The sequence below is a fragment of the Maylandia zebra genome, linkage group LG22 (assembly GCF_041146795.1).
Source record: "Maylandia zebra isolate NMK-2024a linkage group LG22, Mzebra_GT3a, whole genome shotgun sequence".
Classification (NCBI taxonomy): Eukaryota; Metazoa; Chordata; class Actinopteri; order Cichliformes; family Cichlidae; genus Maylandia; species Maylandia zebra.
Genome location: NC_135187.1, coordinates 33,655,262 through 33,676,502, shown reverse-complemented (window position 1 = coordinate 33,676,502; position 21,241 = coordinate 33,655,262). Strand labels below are relative to the sequence as shown.

At 42.0% G+C, this 21,241-nt stretch overlaps 1 protein-coding gene across 2 annotated transcripts in view; it reads right to left on the bottom strand.

Annotated features, from left to right (window-relative positions):
* The window catches only part of LOC101481361 (uncharacterized), a 37,119-nt gene that overhangs the window by 5,122 nt on the left and 10,756 nt on the right, over nt 1–21,241 (bottom strand). Inside the window, exons 1-4 of one of the 2 annotated variants that reach the window (XM_014407935.3) lie at nt 5,655–9,621; nt 5,475–5,544; nt 5,091–5,147; nt 17–649 (exon numbers count right to left, since the gene is read on the bottom strand). In XM_014407935.3, coding sequence (XP_014263421.3) covers nt 17–649; nt 5,091–5,147; nt 5,475–5,493 — 709 coding nt within the window. In that variant the 5' untranslated portion in view covers nt 5,494–5,544; nt 5,655–9,621. Of the gene's footprint in view, nt 1–16; nt 650–5,090; nt 5,148–5,474; nt 5,545–5,654; nt 9,622–21,241 lie in introns of those variants that run through there. The other variant, XM_014407934.3, reaches the window with a different exon arrangement.

Below are 21,241 nucleotides of genomic sequence, written 5' to 3'. Positions count from 1 at the left end.
TAGTTTATTCACTTACCCATGGCTGTAACACGATCTGTAATAGAAGTCAGTGTACTCTTTTGTTTGGGGCTTTGAACATCTGCTGGTAAAGTCTGTGAGGTATCCTCAAATGGTTCATAGCTAACATGTTCTCCATTGTTCTCCTTCACAATTTGACCCAAGCGATATAACAGCTCTGGAAGTTCAATGTCACTCCTCCTCAGGTATCTGTATCTACATTTTTTAATCATATCTTTTAATTGTGGGTGTTGCATATATTGCTCTGTGCAGCCTGAGTTCCTCTTTCTAGGTGTTGAAATCAATATCATCGAGTGATCAAATGATCGATAATTGTAGAGTTTAAGGATCCTGCAGAGCCTTAGTTTGTGTTCCTCGCTGAACTCTTCTGGCTGTAGAACCAGCAGGAACACATGAGGTCCAGGAGCAAAATATTCCACACAGTTATTTAAAAACTCTGCAATTTCGTTCATCTTGTCAAAGAGAAAATCCGGAGTATTGATAACAACTATTTGTTGTTCTTCCAAAGGTCCACTGATTTTCACAAAGGAGTTAGGTGCCTTGTTGAAAGCCATCCGTCCAACTATGAAATCTCCCACTGAATTCCTCTCACTCCAGCTGCCCCCCAGCAGAACAACCCTCAGCTCAGACACTGGAATGAAAAAACAAAAAATGAAACTGAGTCTAGATCCGAACCAGTTCTTGAGTGACAGTTGAAATTAAATATTAACACACATTTAAACAATATGTGAAACAGTTTGTAAAAGTTTGTTAGAAATCAGAAACAGTATTTCTCATTTTATTTTAGCATTTTTTTTATTCAATTCAGTTTTATATAGTGCAACATCACAACAACAGTTACTTCAAGGCTCTTATTTAATAAACAAGCAGTAAACAGTTTATTTTACAGGACATACTGCCATGTGACTGTGTGTTCAAACCAAAGATCAGAACAAAAGCACTCGCACAGTCTGAATAAATATAACTAATACCAGAATCTCTTCTCTCAAATTAAAATTCAATGTTTCATCTTTTAATTGATAGCAATAGAACTTTGTCAAACACATGAAACTAGACAAGTTCAGCTTCTATTCTCGGGGCTGACCGGCTCTTTGATGTTGATGATGGAGACGTAGAGTGTGAGGCTGCTTTTCCTTTAGCCAGACCAGCTTCACCTTCATCCACTCCTCAGAGCTACGGTATCAGGCATCAGGAAGTCGGTGCTGCTGTATTTGAACAACTGTGACATCCTCCCCATGGAGATGGTGACGGGGTACTGACGTACCAGAAGGGTTTCTGGAACTCATCCAACAGGGTCAACGTCATGATGCAGCAGTTCTTCACTGAGCCCTCCAGCTCCTTGCTCTTCCAAAGCAGCTGGATGCCTCCAGACATCCATCTGTGCTGGGACACGTTGGTCCTGCTGATGACCTACAGCTGTGCAAGTGATTGCTAAATTGTGCCGCAGGACACGTCATGACATGATCTGGGTGCCGGTATTGTGCACGACAAAGTGCAGAGTGTAGCCGTGAAGACCAAATTTAGTGTCCAAGTCATCCACAAGGCGCGGTTTCAAAGGTTCAGAGTATGGGCAGACTGAAGATCTCCACAAGCCCTTGTCATAATGAAGGCCATGTTACTCTGATCCCTCCAGGGGCAGATTACAACACCTGGCAGATTGAAAATCTCATTTCCAAGAGAGACGTGGCATCATGGCAACAAAGGTCAAAATACATGTATCACATGTTCAGATTCTGTACCACATGACATCGTCATTGGCGAGCTGGTAGAAGAGCTCGCTGATGTGGTTAACGGAGAACAAGCTAGGACATGTCCAGGTACAACTGAATCTTGAGCTGAATTTCAGATTCTCAGTATGTCTGTGAAGGTTCTCAGTCATCCAGGTCATCGTAGTCAAAGGAGCTTGCAAAGAAAAGCGTCTGGACTTCTTTAAGTTGCTTGAAGACGTTTCACCTCTCATCCGAGAAGCTTCTTCAGTTCTAAGGTCAAATGGTGGAGAGTCCCAGATATAAACCTAGTGGGAGTTTCCCCCCACAGAGGGACAAAAGGACCCCCTGATGATCCTCTAATCGCCTGAGCCAAGGTGTGAAATTGGGTGTGGGACCCAATCAGCCAGAGTTTCGGGTGTGTTCAACAACACACAACACAGAAGAGCCACCTCCACAGGACAAGACTCAGCAGTCCATCTGCATTTTAAGGATAAAGGACACTCTTTCGAGGATGCCAATGTTCACATTTTGGACAGAGAGGACAGATGGTTTGAAAGAGGAGTGAAAGAAGCCATCTATGTCCACTGTGAGCGACCATCTTTGAACAGAGGCGGGGGTTTACGACACCAACTCTCTGCCATCTATAATCCAGTTTTGAGATCCCTTCCCAGACGCCTTAACGCCCACTCACATCCTGGGCCATCTGACCTCAGGAATTCACATGATAAGGTGGGGCCAGGTTTCACAATGAACACACCCGAAACTCTGGCTGATTGGGTCCCACACCCAATTTCACACCTTGGCTCAGGCGATTAGAGGATCATCAGGGGGTCCTTTTGTCCCTCTGTGGGGGGTCACTCCCACTAGGTTTATATCTGGGTCTCTCCACCATTTGACCTTAGAACTGAAGAAGCTTCTCGGATGAGAGGTGAAACGTCTTCAAGCAACTTAAAGAAGTCCAGACGCTTTTCTTTGCAAGCTCCTTTGATTCAGATTCTCAGGTTCCACTAAATTCTCTTTTGAAACTGAGGGCCTCACTTTGGGAATTTCTGCTTTTCAGATGGTGGTTCTGGACATCGGAGCTCATGTCTGCCACCTTACCTTGGGTTTGGGGGTTCTGTCTTTACCCACCTTTTCGTCCTCCGGCTTCCAGTCTGTCCTCTGTTAGGTCCCCCGGGACCTGGCCAACTTTTTACGCAAGCCTACTGTATAGTTATTGGTTGCTTATATTTTTATGAGCAATAGATAATATTTATATCAGTAAATCATCACATGCAAAATAGTTAATGTTTAACAAAATCTAGTATATGTCATTGTGCTTTGTGTTCTTCTTCAGATGGATGGTTGAATGGATGATTTATTGATCCCACAAAGAAACCACACTAGTCCCAAGCCCCCTTCCTCGTCCTTAGCATACAGTCTCAGGGTGCTGGATTTTGGGTGAAACCCTCCATGCATGGTCAGGAGCTTCCTTTTCTTGATGTTAGTGGCTTCCATCTCCTCCTCCATCTCCTATTCAGGTGACTCCTCAGGACTTACCTGACCCTCTGCAGGTACTTGGTGGTTACAGCTTTCCTCACGGCTTCTTCATGGTTCCCATTTGCCTGTGGGATCACCAGGTACTTGTAACTGTCCTCAATGTCTGCATTGTTGCCTTCTGGTAGTTTGATCCCCTCGGTTCTGACTACCTTCTACACTTCTCCAGCCCGAACGACATTCCGATGTCATTGCTGTATATCCTGGTGGTGTGGATCAGTGAATCGATGTCTCGTTCACTCTTGGCATCCATGTACAGGAGGTGGCTGACAACTGCTCCATTCCGTAGTCAGTATCCGTAGCCAGTCTTGTCAATGATCTCACTGAGGGGGTTCAGGCCTATGCAGAACAGCAATGGCGACAGCGCATCTCCTTGGTAGATCCTGCACTTGATGGCAACTTTTGCTATGGACTTGAAGTTGACCTCTAGTGTTGTACACCACATCCTCATTGAGTTCCTGATGAACGCTTGAAGAGTCCTATTGATCTTGTACAGTTTTAGGCATCCCAGGATCCATGTGTGGGGCATTGAGTCATAGGCCAGGTTGCACAGGTTGGTCAGTCTGGTCTTGCAATCTCAGGCAACTGCTCTTTCTACCAGTAGCTGGGTTTTGCTCCTCTGGCATTCCTGCCATTTCCTTTTGTGCCCCACTCATATATTAAACCATGTGCCAGTGCATCTTAGCCGCTATGATGCCTGACAGAAGTTTCCATGTGGTAATGAGGCAGGTTATCGGTCAGTAGTTGGATGGGACCGTTCCCTTCTGGGGGTCCTTGGGGATCAGGACTGTCTGGCCTTCAGTTAGCCATTCTTTCTGTCTCTTGTTGACTGGCAGCTGGTTCATTAGTGCTGCCAGACACTCGTGGAGTGCAGTCAGCTTCTTCAGCCAGTAGTTGTGAATCATGTCGGGGCCTGGTGCTGTCCAACTCTTCATACTGGAGACCTGTTCTTGGATGTCTGCCACTGTAATGGTTACTGGACCCTGTTCAAGGAGGTTGCTGGACGTCCGGTATGGCTTCAGTTTTCTGTCTCTCACTCATATCCGAGGTAACAAAGGTTCCAAAGATGTGTACATAAAGAATAAATAAAAGTAGAGATCAAACACTGAGGCCCATTTGTTAGTGGTAATGGTGGATGATACTGCAGCATTTATTCTAACACACTGTGATAACATCTGACAACTTCCTCAGTACTAGCTCTAAATGTAACTTTGTGTGATAGAGAATTTAATTGCCTTTGTAGAATGTGTCCTCTGTCAAACCTTTTGAGATTTTGAATCAAGCCTTTGTGTTTTTTTAAATATCTTAAGGAAATTTTAGAGCAAAAAATGTCCCCTTTTTGCACTGTAATAACACTATTACTATTAGAGGTGCAAGTTGGGTTTCAGACGAAATAACCTTGATTTCTTACAATATAATTGCAGGTACTATTACGGATGCAGGACTTATTATGGCCCCTTCTACATAAGAAAATTATGTAGAAGGAAAATTATGCTATTGATATTTTTTAAAGTAATGAGTTTATGTGAATATCTTATGTACATACAATTACACTCTGAATTCATAAAGATTACCTGGTAAACATTGGGAAAATGTTACCAAAATGGCTTATTCATTAACACAGAAACTTCATTTCAAAGCATCAATTAATGGTTATAGTTTAGTTACAGCCTTATGTTGGTAAACTATGGGTTTTTGCAACATATATGATTGGTCCTGGGAAATGCATCAGCAGAACTGAGAACATCCAAAAATTACACACAAAATGTGAGAAAGCAAAAAACTGTGAACATCAGAGTAGGACAGACTCTGTTCAGTTAAACTCACTGTCAGGTGGCAGAAGATCATAGCTGCTGCTGCGGTTCAGGGGCTGCATATATAGGACTTTAGAGACAGAGAGACAATTGTATTTATAAAAAAAATAATGTTAAATAATATTAATATCATTTAGCCTAATGAATAATAACATTAAAAACACATCTATGAAAAAATCAAAGTGCAAATAAATTTGCAGCAAGAGCAGCTGTCATTACTCATTTATTTTAATAACTGTTTTGCATTATCTATGATACAGGGGGATTAAACGTTGTCATTTTGATTAACAAAAATAATACCAGACCTCATCACAGTAGGTGTTCTTCCATCTGTGCTGCAGTTTACCTTAGGAATTCGGTTAGTTTAACACCATAATGACTCATTAATTGAACTCACCGGGTGGTGCATTTGCCATGATGCCACGTTTTCATGCAAGAACCTAATGAAGATCAGTTCCTTCAGAAACCTAAGAAAAGAGTATGTGAGAGAAAGTATCCCTTATTACTACCTTGTAATAGATGGTATAATTCAAAATAGTGGGTTTTCAGAACGATTCAGGAAAATGATCATACTTACTTAACCTTGTAATGCCGAGTGTGTCATATTTGATACACAGATTTTTGAGACCTCTACATCAGCAGTGTGTGTGTTTTATTATTATTATTATTATTATTATTATTAATCATTTTTTTAAGTTGTGAGCAGTAAATGGCACAAAATTCAATTTTATTTATAGAACAGCAGTTGCCTCAAGGCACCTTACATTGTAATGTAAAGACCCTAAAACAATACAGAAAAAGACAACAGCAAACCCTAACAGTCAGATGACCCCTGTGAGGAAGCACTTTGGCAAAAGTGGGAATGAAAAACTGCCTTTTAACAGGAAGAAACCCCTGGTAGAACCAGGCTCAGGAAGGAGAGGCCATCTGATACAAATCAACATTGAATTCCTTGTATTTTAATTTTGTGGAACGTTCAACAAACACTAATTTCACAAAGAATTTCCTGGCAATTATTTCATGGTTTAGGCTTTACGGTGTTAAGCTGTCAATTTATATTAATTTTTATTAATTTTTATTTTTTTCTCCTTCATCAATCTATTATCTTCTGCTTATCCAGTTTTCTTAAAATTCTTAAATTTTAAGACAATTTAAAGAAATTTAAGAAGAATTTCTTAAAATTGTTTTCTTTTGTTTCTGTAAGGTCACTTGCTATTTATTCATTTAGATTTTGAAAAATAAAGCCAACATGGAAGTGACAAAACCTTTGGTTCCTTGAGTGGCCACTTGTACCTCCAAAAGAGAGTTGGTTTCAAAGTGAGAATACCATTTTAACACATAAGAGCCCAGACCCATTTTTATTGTCAGGAAAACTATGAGAGAGTCAAAGTTAAAACTTTCCTCAATATGTAAAGAGGCATCACTGTGGGTTTTTATGGGTTAAAATGTCCAGCTTTACAGCAGCAACATATTTGCAGCCTGAGGTTTTGGGCACTGTAGCTTATTTCCTCTTGTCAATAGAGGATTGTACTTAGTAGTCAGTATAAACTTTAAAGTAAATAAAGACCAGGGCAGAGGCACAGTGCGAGTCTCTGACTCTCAGCTGAAGAAGTGTACATCTCTTGACACCTCTTCATAACAATTGTATGATTTTTATTATGCATAACTTAGCTGTTTAAATTGCATTAAAGTTTGCAAGCTTGTGACCTCTGACTGACAGGTGGATGGCAATTTAGGCAGCTTAGCTGCTAACTGTTTGCTAGGCTTCACTTCAGATAATTGAAGTGAAGTTGTGTTTGTGCTGTTGGAACCTTTTGGAACATGTTTAAAGCAATTATTTGACCAATAATATGGCTGCTATATTGTATAGACAGTCCAAAAAGTTTACTTTGTAGTTTTTCTGAGATAAAATCTAGCATTTTATTAGTTTGCTTGCCATTATTTAGTAGGTACGCTATCTACGCTTGTGTGATGCCTATGTATAATCTATTCTACAGCTTGCTAAACAAGCTAATTAATATTAACTTATACCTTGGCCTGTCTTCCTTCTCTCTCGGACCCCAACCCGTGGCGGCAGATGGCCCCGCCCCTCCCTGAGCCTGGTTCTGCAGGATATTTCTTCCTGTTAAAAGGGAGCTTTTCTTTCCCACTGTCGCCAAAGTGCTTGCTCATAGGGGGTCATATGATTATTGGGGTTTTTTCTGTATGTGTTATTGTAGGGTCTACCTTACAATATATAGCGCCTTGAGCGAACTGTTGTTGTGATTTGGCGCTGTATAAATAAAACTGAATTGAATTGAACTAAATATAACTTGTGTCTCCATTGATGTTGTACACCAAGTGTTTCAAAATGTTCTAAGAAACTTAGACATAGCATTGCTTTGTCAGTGAGGCCTGAGAGCCACAGGACAGTCACTTCTTTAAGATTCACAATGTCAAACCAAAATGATAAGAAGTGAGGTGATGGCTGCAACCTGCAGCATGCACCCAATATTTGTCCTGAAATCTTATAAAAATAATATGATTTTCTTGTGTTGTGATTTGGTGCTTTATTAATATCATTGAATTGAATTGAAAAATTGAATCGTCAGTGTCTGGCTGCAGCATTTTGAAGTATCCTACTAATTTCATCAAAGTTGCCCAGGAGATTTAATGTTGTAGGTAAGACCCTACAATTATAAATAGCTTTCCACATATTTTGAACAAAATGGCGCCGGTGAGGTCGGCTGCCGTGCTGGATGCTCTGTCCCAACTTCTCCACTTTTTGCAATATCTGCCATAATCTTGCATGGGCATCATGCAAAACACACAAATCCGCTACAGTAGAGACACTCTGGTTTCTATTGGTCTACAATACACGAACATTTCACCATGTTTAACTCCGGACCCAACCTGGCCAAAGGAGATCCTGAGAGAGAACAAAGGACGCGACCCTAAGCAACGCCCTCGAGGTAAAAGAGGAACAGGCTACGGGCTCAGGCACACCGCGCACCCATGCCCAGTATCCTGCTAGCCAGTGTTCAATCCATCGAGAACAAGCTTGATGACCTCAGAGCCAGAATCAAGTTCCAGAGAGACATTCGAGACTGCAACCTCCTCTGCTTCACCGAGACTTGGCTGAACCCAGCGATACCAGACCACGCCGTGCAGCTGACGGGGTTCTTTTCGGTTTACCGCATGGACAGGACAATGGAGTCGGGGAAGAAAAGAGGTGGTGGAGTGTGTTTGATGGTGAACAACAGATGGTGCGACAGCACAAACATCTCCCCACTCACACGCTCTTGCTCGCCCAATCTGGAGCTTTTGATCGTTAAATGTCGCCCTTTCTATCTCCCCTTCGGGAATTCACTGCGGTCATTGCCTGCACTGTTTACATTCCGCCTCACGCGGACTCGGACACTGCCTTATGTGAGCTACATGAGGCTCTCACACATCAACAAACACTTCACCAAGATGCCACACTCATTGTCATGGGAGATTTTAACAGAGTGAATCTCAAACGGACATTTCACAACCTTCAACAGCACATCAACTGCCCCACCCGGGGCACTAGGACATTAGACCACTGCTACACCCCGTTCAAGAACTGTTACAAGGCTCAGCCCCAGCCGGCATTTGGAAAATCGGACCATGCCGCCATCTTCCTCATGCCTGCTTACAAACAAAGGCTAAAGCAGCAACCACCAATCAGGAGGGAGGTCGCTCGCTGGACGGACCAATCAGTGGCCGCGCTGCAGGACGCACTGGATGACGCAGACTGGGACATGTTTCGGCGCAGCTCTGATGACATCAACAGGTTTACGGAAGCGGTTGTGGGATTTATCCGGAAACTAGCGGACGACACAACAGAAAGAACTATCATCCGAACGTTTCCCAACCAGAAGCCGTGGGTGGATAAAAACATCCGCGACGCTCTGAGATCACGCACCGCTGCCTACAATGAAGGGCTCGTCTCCGGTAATATGGACCTATACAAGGCTGCGTCCTACAACGTGCGCAGCGCGGTCAGAAAGGCAAAGCGGAGCTACGGGGAAAAACTAGAGTCACAGCTACGACAGTGCGACTCTAGGAGCCTGTGGAAAGGACTGCGGACTATAACGGACTATAAACGACCAGCTTCTTCAATGATGAATGCCGATGCTTCACTGGCTGATGAGCTGAACACGTTTTACGCTCGCTTCGACGCCGCAGCAATTAAAACAACAAATGGCTGCGCGCGCTCGGAGTGCACCAGTGAAGAAAATGCATTCGTCATCATAGAGCATGCCGTGAGGAACACCTTCAGGAGGGTGAACACCAGGAAGGCAGCAGGACCAGATGCAATACCTGGCCGGGTCCTTAGAGCCTACGCTGACCAGCTAGCACCGGTGTTCACGGAGATCTTCAACCTCTCCCTGGCCCAAGCTGTGGTTCCCACGTGCTTCAAGCAGTCCATTATTGTTCCTGTTCCAAAGAAACAACAGCGCGCTTGCCACAATGACTACCGTCCAGTAGCACTGACTTCAATTGTGATGAAGTGTTTTGAAAAACTGATGAGAGATCACATCACTTCTTCACTTCCTGCCACCATCGACTCACTTCAGTTTGCTTACCGGACTAATCGTTCCACAGACGATGCCATATCTCACCTGCTCCACACATCCCTGAGTCACCTGGACACTGGCAGAGGGAATTATGTTAGGATGCTGTTCGTGGACTACAGTTCAGCATTCAACACAATAATTCCCTCTAAGCTTTTCACCAAGTTGACGGATCTAGGACTCAGCTCATCACTGTGTCAGTGGATCCTCAACTTCCTCACAGACAGACCCCAATCAGTGAGGGTGGGAAAACAAGTCTCCCCCTCCATCTCACTCAGCACTGGAGTGCCTCAGGGCTGTGTTTTAAGCCCCCTGCTGTACTCACTGTACACTTATGACTGTGTAGCCACATCAGACACCACCTCCATTGTCAAGTTTGCTGACGACACTGCTGTTGTGGGCCTGATCTCCGACAACATCGAGACGGCCTACCTGGAGGAGATTAGGAACCTGGAGACCTGGTGCCAGGAGAATAACCTCCTCCTAAACATCAGCAAGACTAAGGAGCTGATCGTGGACTTCACTACAAAGCAGGCGAGGAATTACAAACCCCTCATCATCAGTGGCACGCCAGTGGAGAGAGTGGACAGTTTCCGATACCTGGGTGTCCACATCACTCAGGACCTGTCATGGTCCTGCCACATCAACTCCCTGGTTAAGAAAGCCCGTCAGCGTCTCTTCTTCCTCAGAAGACTTAGAGACTTCCATCTGCCACTGAAGGTGCTCAAGAACTTCTACTCCTGCACCATCGAGAGCGTCCTGACGGCAAACATCTGCACCTGGTTTGGGAACAGCACCAAGCAGGACAGACGAGATCTGCAAAGAGTGGTGCGCCCACGCATCATTCAATCAGAGCTCCCTGACCTGTAGGACTGGACTCTCCCACACACGTCACTATAAGACTGGACTCTCACACACATCACCACACATTTCCAATAATCCTATAATTCCTATAATTTATAATCTTTACAATCTCTTCTGCTATTTGCACATTCTTTACTGTAAATTCCTAAGTTAATTTGTAAATTTTGTAGTAAACTGTAAATTGTAAATATTGTAAAACTTTTCTTCTGTCATTTAATGGTCGGGCATTGTACAGCTACAAGCATTTCACCCCCATGTCATACTGTGTATGGTTGTGTGTGTGTGACAAATAAAATTTGAATTTGAATTTGTCTCTAAATGGACTGCAGGTCATCAGTCACCTTTGCTTCTTGCAGTCATTTCAATTCCATATCACCCTACACCCATGTGGACACTCAAATCACATTATCTTGACCTGTGGTTCTGCCTACCTTTATAAGGCACTCAAGTCTAAATTTCATCTGCGGCCCCGTACCATCATCAGTTGTGTGGTTCCATGCAGCCACCACATGGATTTTTGATTTTCAACTGAGACCTAGCAGTGGGGACTTTGCCCCGATGACTATTCCTACATTAGCTAGCCTTGGGTGTCTGGTCATGGAGGTCTCGCTGTGGTATTTCAGGGCTGGTTCTCATGCCGCTGAGTGAAAGTTGGACATTTTCTTTCATTTGAACTACAGCTGATTAACGTCAGGGGTTAAATCATTTTTAATGTGCTGCGGTGTATTGTCCACCCGGCCCAAATAGCTTGTTTTTATTGGAGTTCAGTGACTACTTATCCTCTGCTATGAAGCTGTCCAGACTGCTTATAGTTGAAGATTTTAACATAAACATTGATGATGACTCCAACCTCTTTGCCATAAGCTTTATCAGTATTACGGATTCTTTTCATTTTATCACCCAGCATGTGTCTGGCCCCATGCATAGCAAAGGACACACACTGGACCTTGTTTTTACTTTGGGTTTAAGAAATGATTCTATTTGTTCTGAGGACATTTTTATCTCTGATCATCAACTTGTCTTTTCATGAGCCCTCTCCTGTGTTCCGGATGATTAGCTCTCACATCTAAAATTCCTTCACAGCTGAGAAATTCTCTGACGCTTCTAAATTATATTCATCCCCTAATAATGGTGTTGATCCCTTATTTCCATTTTAGATGAAATCTGTCCGGTTAAAATGAAAGCGTCCTCCTGTTCACCCAACATTTTACCTGCATCTTTATTCAAAAATGTTTTTCAGTCTATTGGTCTCTGTATGCTCACCATAATCCACACTTCACTGGTGTCTGTTAAAGTCCCTGCTTACTATAAAAGTGCTGCTATCCATCCCCTTTAAAAAGAAACCAAGTTAGAGCCTTCTCTTCTTAGCACTTAAAGACTGATCCTAAAATTCTAAAATTACCGTTTATTGCTAAGATTTTAGAAAAGGTTGTGGCTAAGCAGCTTAAAAGCAGTTTTGGACTAATACAGCATTCTTGACAAGTTTCAGTCTGGCTTTCATAGACCTCATTCTACTGAAAGAGCTCTTCTTAGAGTCTCCAGTGATGTTTTCATGCAAAACAATGCAGGAAAATGTTCTATTTTGTTGATGTTGGACTTAATGTTGGCCTTTGATACGGTTGACCACCATATTTTACTTGATAGTTTGAAATATTGGGTCGGTGTAATTGAATCTGCCTTTGAGTGGTTCTCCTCATATTTGCCTGAACGATGCTTTTCTGTGGCAGTTTCTAAGTACAGGTTATCTTTCACTTCCCCTTACCTGTGGTGTGCCACAAGGTTCTGTAATGGGGCCCTTATTGTTTCTAATATATCTAATTCCTCTTCAGCATATTCTGAGCACCTTTGAGGACATTTGCTATCACTGTTATGCAGATGACATTCAGTTATACATTTCTTTTAAGCTCCAAAATGTTTTCAAGATGCAGATTCTGAATAAATGCTTAGACTCCATTCAAGGTTGGATGGCTGACAACTTTCTCGAACTTAAGGAAGTCCTTGTATGTGCTCCTGACAGATTTGCCACCAAGATAATGAAAAGTCTTGGTCCCCTTTTGAAATTTGTTAAATCATCCATCAGGAACCTTGGAGTAACTTTTTACTTCGCTCTCACTTTGAATGTTAATGTCTAATCCCTGGTTCGGTCTTGCTTTTATCACTTAAGAAACATTTCTAAATTCCCATTGTATCACGCTCTGAACTGGAGATTGTTATACATGCATTAATTTTATTATGTTTGGACTACTGTAATTCTTTGTTTATATGTCTACGCAAAAACTCCCTGGAACGTCTGCAGGTTGTTCAAATTCAGAGTCCATTTTAAGATTCTGGTTCCGACTTTTAGAGCGCTTCATCGACAAGCACCAGTTTACATTATTGAACTTCTACAGTCCTATGTCCCTAGCAGGTCCCTGAAGTTATGTGATCAGGGACAGCCCTTTTGCTGTCTGTTTTTCCTTCCAATCAAATAGCAAACATGGCCTGTCATCGGAGGGCAACTGCCGTACCCAGCACTTATGCTGATGCTTCGAGCAGTCTGTTCCTCCGGCCAGCAGGCTTGCCTCTAGCCCTAGTCAGGATCCTTCCAGACCCTTCCCAGTTTCTCACCCTCCTCTGTGCTTATGCTTGCTATGCCTTGCCTGTGCCATGCATTACACCTAAGGCACGTGTTCTTTTCTGTGTAGGCCAGAATATTGCTGTGGTAAGATCTTTCTTTCTTTCTTTGATGGTCCTGCTCTAATCCCTTTCACAGCTGTGGTTTCGTTCTGCCAAGGCAGGCCATCGGAGTCTAACCGCCAAACATCTATTTATATTCTGTTAATCAATAAATCATGGTCATTCTTTCTAATGATCAATCCTTATTGAACTACTCTTTGAAGAATTTTTGAGAAAAAAGGAAGTTTGGAGATTGGCCTATAATTAATTAGCTAAGACAGCTGGGTCAAGAGATGGCTTTTGAAGTAGTGGTTTCTTTGAGCAGTCTTGTAGGAATCCATCTACCGGTCACAGCAGATGGCCGCCCCTCCCTGAGCCTGGTTCTGCTGGAGGTTTCTTCCCGTTAAAAGGGAGTTTTTCCTTCCCACTGTTGCCAAAGTGCTTGGTCATGGTCATACGGGGTCATTTTTCTCTGTATGTATTATTGTCGGGTCTACCTTACAATATAAAGCGCTTTGAGGCGACTGCTGTTTTGATTTGGTGCTATATAAATAAAACTGAAATGAATTAAATTGAACAGGAATGTGGTCTAAAAGATATGTTGAAGGTTGCAGGACATAATAACTGAAATTAAGTCAGAAAAATCAAAGAGACTAAATACAGTTGTGGTCAAAAGTTTACATACACTTGTAAAGAACATAATATCATGGCTCTCTTGAGTTTCCCGTTATTTCTACAACTCTGATTTTTCTCTGATAGAGTGATTGGAACAGATACTTCTTTGTCACAAAAAACATTCATGAAGTTTGGTTCTTTTTATGACTTTATTATGGGTTAACAGAAAAAAGTGACAAGTGTATGTAAACTTTTTACCACAACTATAAACGCAGCAGTCACCTCAAGATTAGATGCTCGACTTCCGGTTTTGGTGAGCATGTGAAGACAGCACTGTCTCAGCCTTTTGCAGCGACAACTTTAAAAAACCTATATCAATCAGAAAAACTAAATCTAACCAAGACTGAATCAGCTTGCATCTAAACCCTAAACACCTTAAACAAATGCCAAGGAACAAAAAGGCGACTACAATGACAGAAAATGAAGCACTCTCCGACAGTGGATAGCACGGCACTGAGTGCCATTAATTTTGTGTGATTAGCCAACATGCTATAAGAGCACAGAGCCAGCACTTCAGCAGACTTCAAAACTTGGTTCGCGGCTTGACAAGATACAGACAATGATTACAGAGCAGTTTACAATGAAGCCAAAGAGATTCAGATATTGGAAGCTAAATCTTCTCCTGCTGGCGGAGGCCAACTTTTGCAACATTTCTGAGTCGATTACTTTCTTTTGTAAAACCAATAAAAACAATGAAACTTCTCCGTCCATTCTATGGGACACTCTAAAAGCCTACATTAAAGGTAAAATTATCTCTTTTACCTCTTACTCTAATAAACTACATAGATGCCAGCAGAAAGATTTGGAGAAGGCCATAATAGAGTTGGATAATTATCTTTCTCTCACAAATACACCTGATGTATATAAAGAAAGATTAAGACTTCGAACGGAACTAGAACTTCTTCTTCCAAAGCTGAACAACTCCTCCTCCGCTCTCGAGGGTTATTATATGAACATGGCAACAAAGCTGGCCATCTCCTAGAACAGCAACTGAAGACTAAAACAGCGTCAAACCAAATCACACAAAATTAATGGCACTTTGGGATCTTTCTTCACCCAACTTTATACCTCAGAATTCTTCACAGATGAAAGCCAATTAAATAGCTTTTTTTTGAAAAATTGGACTTACCTAAAGTTTGACTTGAAAATAACTTGAAATTATATACCGCTATTACAATCTCAGAAATTAAAGAATCAATACATTTAATAAACACAGGTAAATCACCAAGTCCAGATGGCTACCCGGTTGAGTTTTATAAAACATTCTCAGATCAGTTAGCTCCACTTCTACTGGAAATGTTTAATTACTCATTCAAGCAAATTTGAGCAAGGCACCCTACCACCCACACTTATGCAAGCCACTATTTCCCTAATTTTTAGAAAAGGCAGAGACCCACTGAACTGCACATCCTATCGACCAATATCACTCCTCCCGGTAGATGTTAAAATTCTCGCAAAAATTCTAGCTCTGTGATTAGAATCGATCATGCCTCAATTATTTCAGAGGATCAGACGGGATTTAACAGGGGAAGACACTCACATTCCAACATAAAAAGACTTCTTGGTGTCATTCTCTCCATCATCTTCTAATGTTGCAGAAGCCATAATATCTCTTGATGCCGAGAACACCTTCGATAGAGTGGAGTGGGCCTATCTTTTCTTCTCCCTGAGACAATTTGGTTTTAATAATAATTATGTCTCATTGGTCAAACTACTCTACTCCTCTCCCTGTGCCTCTGTCTGTACAAATAATCAATGCTCTACTCCATTCCCACTTTTTTAGGGAACAAGACAGGGGTACCCATTATCCCCATTACTATTTGCATTAGCAATTGAACCACTTTCAGCAGCTGTAAAAATGGTGGAAGGATTCGGAGGGATTGATAGATGTGGTATGAAACATCAGGTGTCGCTTTATGCAGATGATTTGCTTCTCTATGCGAATGATCCTTTATTAAATATCCCACGCATTTTGGCAGTAATAAACTCCTTCTGACACCTATCGGGATATAAGCGTAACATTTCCCAAAGCGAACACTTCCCAATTAGCCAAATGGCTGCAGACATACCTACATTAACTATACCCTTTAAAATCGCAGAGTCAGGGTTCAAATATCTCAGCATTGCAATTACAAGATCTCTGTGAACAATGCGAGAACATAATCTTACCTTACTTACAACGAAAGTTAAGTCTGATCCTCAAAGATGGAACTACCTACCGCTGTCCTTAGCTGGAAGGATTCAAATTATAAAAATGAACGTATTACCAAGATATCTATATGTTTTTCGAAGTTTGCCCATCTATCTTCCTAAATCATTTTTTTAGAGCTATAAATGACGCTATTTCATTTTTCAAGGGCTAGATTAGTGCCTAATCTAATTGGTTATTATTGGGCATCCAACATGTATAAAATATTATTGTGGTGCACGCCACCTCAAACCAATTGGAGCCAAAGCAAAGCGGCCTCCTGCTCCTCGTCGTTACATGCTTTAGCATGCGATGCCTTACAGTCACCCTTATTAAAAAAGCAAAGTCTATATATAGAGCTGAAGCTAATTGCCCTGTTAACACCAGTTGTATTACTTTCATGTCCGCCACAGCATTAACATACAAATACACACACACACACTACACTGGAATACTCTGAACACATCTGCAGGTGTCTTTGTCTTTCAGCACCGTGGAAACCACATACTTAAGCCTACCGTCTAACCCAGTTGTTGCTGGAAAATTTGGTCACAAATAAGACGCCGTTATTCATGCCATCTATTTTATTTATGTTTACTGAATGTTATAAAAGAAGAAGAAACTATAATTTCTGTATGTACTTGTAGCACACAAGTACATACAGTCATAAAGCACTTATGACTGTCTGGCATTTGATTAAAAAAAAAAAGAAAAAGATTAGATCAGATTAATTACATTAGATTATTAATCCCTCGGGTGGGTTCCTTCTGGAAATTCAGTAAGATTAAAATGCTTTATATTGTTTGTTTTTTTTTGTTTTTTTAATGCATGATCTGTTTTTAATTCATGAACCAACAAAATCCATTTCATCTTTGCAGAAGTGAAAAATTCTTGATTCTGTCGTTGGAGAGCCATCGCTGTGTTTGCCGTTCAGCCTCCACGTGGACTGAGTTCCCAGACTGTGGCTTTTTTTTTTTTTTTTTTAAATATAAAGCATTTTAAAGAAAATGCTTCATATTGTAAGGAAAAGATGTAGCTAATTTTGCCCACATTTATTAAAAATGTTTTCACATAACTAATCTGTGAGTTAACCAAATGTGAATTATTACTAGCCTCCTTGTGTAACAATTTACAGTGTGGCAAAAAAAGTATTTAGCCAGCCACCAATTGTTGTTCTCCCACTTAAAAAAATGAGAGAGGTCAAACGTTTTCTCTAAGTCTTCACAAGGTTTTCACACTCTGTTTCGGGTATTTTGGCCCATTCCTCCATGCAGGTCTCCTCTAGAGCGGTGATGTTTTGGGGGTGTTGCTGGGCAACACAGACTTTCAACTACCTCCAAAGATTTTCCATGTGGTTGAGATTTGGAGACTGACTAGGCCACTCCACGACCTTGAAATGCTTCTTACGAAGCCACTCCTTTGTTACCTGGGTGGTGTGTTGGGGTTCATTGTCATGCTGAAAGACCCAGCCACGTTTCATCTTCAATGCCCTTGCTGATGGAAGGTTTTCACTCAAAATCTCACGATACATGGTCCCATCCATTCTTTCCTTTACACAGATCAGTCGTCCTGGTTCCTTTGCAGAAAAACAAGCCCAGAGCATAATGCTTCCACCCCCATGCTTCACAGTAGGTATGGTGTTCTTTGGATGCAACTCAGCATTCTTTCTCCTCCAAACACAACAAGTAGAGTTTTTACCAAAAGCTTTATTGTGGTTTCATTTGACCATATGACATTCTCCCAATCCTCTTCTAGATCATCCAAATTCTCTCTAGCAAACTTCAGACGGGCCTGGATATGTGGCTTAAGCAGGATTTGAGTCCCTGGTGGCAGCCTTTGTTACTTTGATCCAAGCTCTCTGCAGGTCATTCACTAGGTCCCCCTGTGAGGTTCTGGGATTTTTACTCACTGTTATTGTGATCATTTTGACCCCATGGGGTGAGATCTTGCGTGGAGCACCAGATCGAGGGGGATTATCAATGGTCTTGTATGTCTTCCATTTTCTAATAATTGCAGCCATAGTTGATTTCTTCACACCAAGCTGTTTACCTATAGGGCTTTGGAGCGTGATGTCACGGGGGGTGGGCGTGGAAAGGATTTTGGCCCGATCCGCCATTTTGGGGGTCTAGCGCAAGTGAAAAGGGAGCGAAGTCACACACACCAGCCATGGTTCGTATTTGCTGTGTGGTCGGCTGCAATGTTCGATCACACGACCGGCAAGAGAATAAGGTTGAAAATGGTTTATCTTTTCATTCTTTCCCAACCTGGAAGCAACATGAGGCAGCTCGTGTATCGATGTTACCAAACGAAGGCGTCTAGCCTGGATAGCAGCTGTGAGACGAGCTGACATGCAGTTCTCTTCCATCTCCAAATATCTGTTGGTGCTCCGGACATTTTCATTCCGGTAAGTGCTAAATATGTTCATATCACTCTTTATAGCCTATTAGTTTTATTTTCTATGTGCTCTGAGCTCATAGCAATTTAGAACAAACATCCTACTGAGTGATTTTGCAGAACTACCCTCTATTTATAGAGTTGCTAATTATTTGGCATTATTGCAGCAAACCAGCCTATGAAATGGATGAAAAATCGTGACTGGGTTCCAGCGCTACACAAGGGACCTGCTGCAAACATACCACCATGCCAATCAGATTACTTCTTCCATGTGAGGGTGAAGAGGTGACCCTCCTGGATAAGATGGTGAAGGTTTGCTGCGTTTTGGTGAACAGTGTGATAATAAAACCAGGGAAGAATGAAACCTGCTCCTGTTAAATATTCTTAAGTATTGTGCTGTTAAAATTGCTGTATTTTTTCAAAAGATACAGTAAATAATGTTAGTAGTGGGTGATGTCATGTAAACACTCATGATTTTGTGTAAACATTTTGTCATTTGTAAACTATAAATGACATGGATTCTACATTGTAACTGATGTGATGTTCTATAAGGTGGTTTCAATAAAAAAAAAAAAGAGGCAAAAATTAGTTTGTTTCTTTATTCAACTTTTGAACAGTGGTACTCAGTCAGTATATATTCAGTAAATGCAAATTATTTACATGGCAGTGCACTACAGGCATAAATCTAGACCCCTAGATAAAACATTATGGGTCATTCCCACAACCCACAGCTTTACTGTGTTCCAGCAAAGTATCCAATAGCAGTGACAACTCCTCCAAAGTAGCAGGTGGGATTTTTCTGTTTTGAGGACCCCTCCTTTTCCCTGTCACTACAGATGGTCTGTTTATGTTTTGATCAAGAGCCTTTTTTTGGGCAGCTGAAGAGGAGAAGTCTATCTTATGGCCAACCTCTGGCTGTATCTTGGTCATATTACCCAGCAAAACCCAGTATGCAGGTTCATCTGTAACAGTCCTTGTGCCACGGATCAACACTGTTGCTTCTACATTAAACAGAAGAGCAGCGACATGGCTGCAGGTCTCTGCGACTCCGGCCATACAGGTGCAGTGGGCGGCTTCAACCTTCCCTGTGATGCTCACGGTGACCCATGGCTGCAATGCTGGTTCATTCAGTCTTTGAGTGCAGTACCTGAAACACACACAGACAAAGTTCATTTAAAGACAAGAACTATGAGCCAAGGCCGACGTAAATGTGTTTTATCTACTTTATCATAAATGTAACAAAGTGTTTAGAAAGTTAGGACATACATGTAATTTTTCATTTCTTTATGTGTCCATCTATAGAACGCTGCATGTTATAGTGTAAATCTGCCTGCAGAAAATGAACCTAAAGTATGTACCGGTAATGCAAGGATGTCATCACTTTAGAGATGGAGAAAGCATAAAGTGACAATTATGAATCCCTTAATATGATAAGGAGATTCTGCAGGTCATTGATCAATATATAAAATTAAAATAAATTGTATTTTTAGTGACACAAGATACAAACATGGAAGCAAGATGTTTAATTAGGATTATTTATAATAAATATGAATAAATTAGTGCAATTTCTTTAACCATAAAGAATAACAATCCTTCAGGAGAATGTCACATCAATGCACTGAACTCGCTATGTTATCCACCTAACAGCCTCCACATGTTCTCACTGTAATTTCCCCTCATGAATGAATTTATGCTGCACTAATCTGAATGTTTGCAAGGAAATCAAACGCATTTCACTCGCAGTACTCCAGCTGACTTACCTTTGCTTGAATGACGACTTGTACGCGCTGATTCCACAGATAAGGTACGAAAATATGTCAGGCTACGTCAGTAGCGGTTGGTCTTCAGGGTTTCTACTCCACGGCCGTATTTCATATGGGTCCACATTTCCAATGCACGCTATTTTCTGCAAGTACCGCTGCTTCGCCTCTGAATGAAATCGGTCTCTATACAGTTCATTCTCTTTTGAGCTGCTTTTAAGCATCTTTCTTGTAGTCGTCGTTCCAACACAGTGTGTTTGGTTTGATTCGTAGACCCCGAAAATGGCGCTGCGCTCCCATAATGCATTGCGGCGTGACGTCAACTCCAAAGCCCTATTGCAGATTCAGTATTCCCAGCCTGGTGCAGGTCTACAATTTTGTTTCTTGTGTACTTTGGTCTTGGCCATATTGGAGTTTGGAGTGTGACTGTTTGAGGTTGTGGACAGGTGTCTTTTATACTGATAACGAGTTTCAAACAGGTGCCATTAATACAGTTAATGAGTGGAGGACAGAGGAGCCTCTTACAGAGGAATTTACAGGTCTGTGAGAGCCAGAAATCTTGCTTGTGTGTATCAGACAATGTAATTTTCTGGATTTTTTTTTTTCTCATTCTCTCTCTTATAGATGAGGTTGTGGAGGTATGTAACAACGACAGGAGAGGTCTCAGTGTCTCACTCCAACAACTTTATTAACTGACTGAACTTCACATATAGTCAGCGCCAAAATCTCCACCCCCACACTTCCCTTCAACTTGTGTGTGAGTGGAGCCACCTGGTGGTCCGCCACACATACTCCCCCCTTGAACACACAGTCAGGTCTCCATTCAGTCCCTGGGTCTAAGCAAACGACCCGCACGACTGAACCTGGGAGGGAGAGAACAGGCAGAGGCAGAGGAAGGTCCATCCTGTGAACGAGGCTGGTGAAGGCGAGCAGGAAAGGCAGGAGGAGGCTCAAACGTTGGTGGTCCGGGGGTAGTCCTGGGGGGAAAACCAGAGACTGTCAACCCCAGCGCAGGAGGTCGGCCACGGCGAGGGGCCTGGGCCGGCAC